Source organism: Polypterus senegalus, unplaced genomic scaffold (assembly GCF_016835505.1).
Source record: "Polypterus senegalus isolate Bchr_013 unplaced genomic scaffold, ASM1683550v1 scaffold_225, whole genome shotgun sequence".
NCBI lineage: Eukaryota > Metazoa > Chordata > Cladistia > Polypteriformes > Polypteridae > Polypterus > Polypterus senegalus.
The window spans coordinates 1-3,018 of record NW_024378766.1 but is presented as its reverse complement, the minus strand read 5'-3'; the positions used below and the strand labels follow the sequence as shown (position 1 = coordinate 3,018).

General features: G+C 40.8%; 1 protein-coding gene across 1 annotated transcript; it reads left to right on the top strand.

Moving 5' to 3' along the window:
• Positions 1-305: 305 nt before the first annotated feature.
• LOC120519678 (E3 ubiquitin/ISG15 ligase TRIM25-like) lies at positions 306-793 on the top strand (the record flags this gene model as incomplete). Its single annotated transcript, XM_039742560.1, has 1 exon — positions 306-793. A coding segment is annotated over exon 1 (477 nt), but the record flags the coding sequence as incomplete, so codon positions are not given.
• Between the last annotated feature and the right edge of the window lie 2,225 nt (positions 794-3,018).

Below are 3,018 nucleotides of genomic sequence, written 5' to 3'. Positions count from 1 at the left end.
AAGTAAGACCCCCTTAGTTGGTAACTGGCATAAAACCAAATGTTATACGAGTCTTCATGTGTCTCAGAGACATCTGTACATTTGTTAGTGCTGGTGACAGCGAATCCGTGTGGGGCACTGAGAAGTGACAGACTGGACGGGTCACTCTTATGTACTTAAGTGAAGTCTGAGGTGGGCTATTACAGAGGGACTGGCAGTGGGGAATTATCATCATCATCCTCACTGAGCTCAGACAAACTTTCACTTTTGTTTCTTCACAAGTCACTTCCTTGTCTGTCTGACTGATTCTCTCTGCCTACCTCTCCTCAGACTGACGATGGCTGAAGCCCAGCTGTGTGGATTACAGGATGAGTTCACCTGCTCGGTGTGTCTGGACACTCTGACTGACCCCGTCACCATCCCCTGTGGACATAATTTCTGTCTCAAGTGCCTCACAGACTGCTGGGATCAGAGCCAAGTGTGCAGCTGTCCTCAGTGCAGACACACCTTCACCAAAAGACCTGAGCTGAACAGAAACACTCTGCTGAATGAAGTCATCAAGAAATTGAAGAAGTCGACACTCAGTTCTCCTCCTCCTCAGAATTATGCTGGCCCTGGAGACGTGGAGTGTGACTTTTGTTATGGTAAGAAGTTCAGAGTGGTGAAGTCCTGTCTCACCTGCATGGCCTCCTACTGTCAGACTCACCTGCAGCCTCACTATGAAGGAGATGCCCTGAAGCACCACAAGCTGGTTGATCCTGATAGAAATCTGAAGGAGAAACTCTGTGAGAAACATCAGAAAAGTCTGGAGATATTCTGTAAAACTGCTGATTCCTGTATCTGCATGATGTGTGTGGTGTCTGGACATAACGGTCATAAAATGGTCGAGCTGGAGACGGAAAGAAAAGAAAAGCAGGTGAGTGATGTTTAGTGTTTAATGGAAACTGTTTGAATAACTTTGATTTAAGGAATTTGTGCATTTAATGTGACAGAGAAATCTCTTCGTCTACAGTAAAACTCGATTATCTGTCACTTGATTAACTGTCAGGACTAAATAACAAAAACCCAATCTTGTGCACGCCAGCGTCTCTCGATTACTACTGCGAGTTCTGCACATTGGAACAACAGAAATCCCAGTGTCCGTTACGTACCTTCAGCTTTAATAGATGTTTGTAGCTTTTATCTTTTGTTTTAATTAAACTAAACTACTATACATTGTTATGGCCTATCAACATATGTGTGTGCTGTTTGAACTTATTAACAGGAAAGCTTTCTTTGATTGTTTAGGAGGTGAGCTCTGTAAGCCAAATAACGGAGTGTAAGACAGGACACCGCTTGTGATGGAACGAAGACTCCACATAAAACATACAAAACTCCAGGGCCCTCATGCATAACGCCCTGCGTAAAATTCACACTCTAACATGACATAAGCACAAAAGCGGAAATGTGCTTACACATAAAAAAATCCAGATGCATAAATCTGTGTGTTCTCCAACTTCCACATTTTTCCGCTCCATAAATCCCGGTCAGTGTGAAAATTAACGCACGTGGATGCGCCTGCTGTCCCGCCCCAACTCCTGCCAGAATTACATCTCTTTGAATATGCCACTCAGTTTAAACAGCTCTTAAAGTCAGCCTTCTGTGAAAAGACAATGGGAAAAGTAAGAGGGAAAATAGAGCAATTTCAGCGAATACCAAGTGGAGGCATAGAAAAACTTACTATTTGTTGGTGTAAACAGTGAGATAAACAACAAAGGGAAGCTGATCGAGAGACATAGAGTGTTGGAGAAACTGAAAAGCTCAAGTTCACAAAGTCGCACAGTGCCCAAAATAAAAAAGAAGTTGTCAGATATCAAAGTCGCTGTGAAAAGGTGAGTCGTAGCCCACCATCTGAGTGTCATATGAAAGCTTATTAAGGTACTGAGAAAAAAAATTATGCACACAGTGGGGAAAAAAGCACAAAATGTCAGCTTTAATCTCAAAATGTCCACTTTAATCACGTAGTTTATTTTGTCATTAAAGTAGAACATCATAAACTTCATCTTAAAATCATTTAATTTTCAGTTTCTCAAATCCCATCGTAATTAAAGTAGCACGTTAAATGCTTTGTTTTGTATTTGATCTTCTGTGTGCTCTATGTGTGTGAATCACTACGTGATTCTTAAACCGGCTTTCTCGTTCTCCGACAGGACATAGAATCCATTATATTCATGATATTACAGCTCTCTGAATTCTTAAAATACTAAGAAGTATACGTGATATCATTTTCATGATGATATGATTGGATTTAAAGCATGTTATTAAACATGGAAACATGGTGGCATAGTGATTGTTCAGGTCTCACACAGGATGCTTGCGGCGCCATGTGCGACCTTCGATGAAATACTTTATTGCAGCAGTTCTGTCTCTTTCTGTCGTACTAAACTCCAATTACTGTCCTTCCTTTTCTTTCTCCAAATACCCAATCGCCACACAATAAGCTCTGTAATAGATGTTAAGCCATCTGTAAGCTTACAACGACGATTCTTCAAAACTTTAAAGGAACATTGAAATATCTTCATAGTACATATTTAATTATTCTATCCATCTATCTTTCCAGTGTCACGCCAGCACAAGCAAGAAAACAGAGTGAGGCAGGAACAATCCGTGAACGAAGTTCCAGATCCTCGCTACCACTACGCCACTGTGTCGTCACAGGTTTATTTATTAACAATATAGATTATTTAAATGAAGATAAAGTTTTATCTCTACAATATAATCAACATATTTTGCTGCACTTCATATTAATAATGATATCGTCATCATATGTATGGGCTTTATAAAGTGGCTCAGGTTGTGCGATATTATAACTGTATCACAGGTTTCCAGTGAGGTGATTGTACTCATAAGTACAAACAGTTCTACAAGGAGCACTTGATTGAGTGCGTTTAGAGCTCTTGGGATGAAACTGTTTGTGATCCGCGAGGTCCATACAGGAAAGACTCTGAAGTGAAGAGCAGTTCAAATAGCGAATGGCAGAGGCAGCGTGTGCTTGATGCT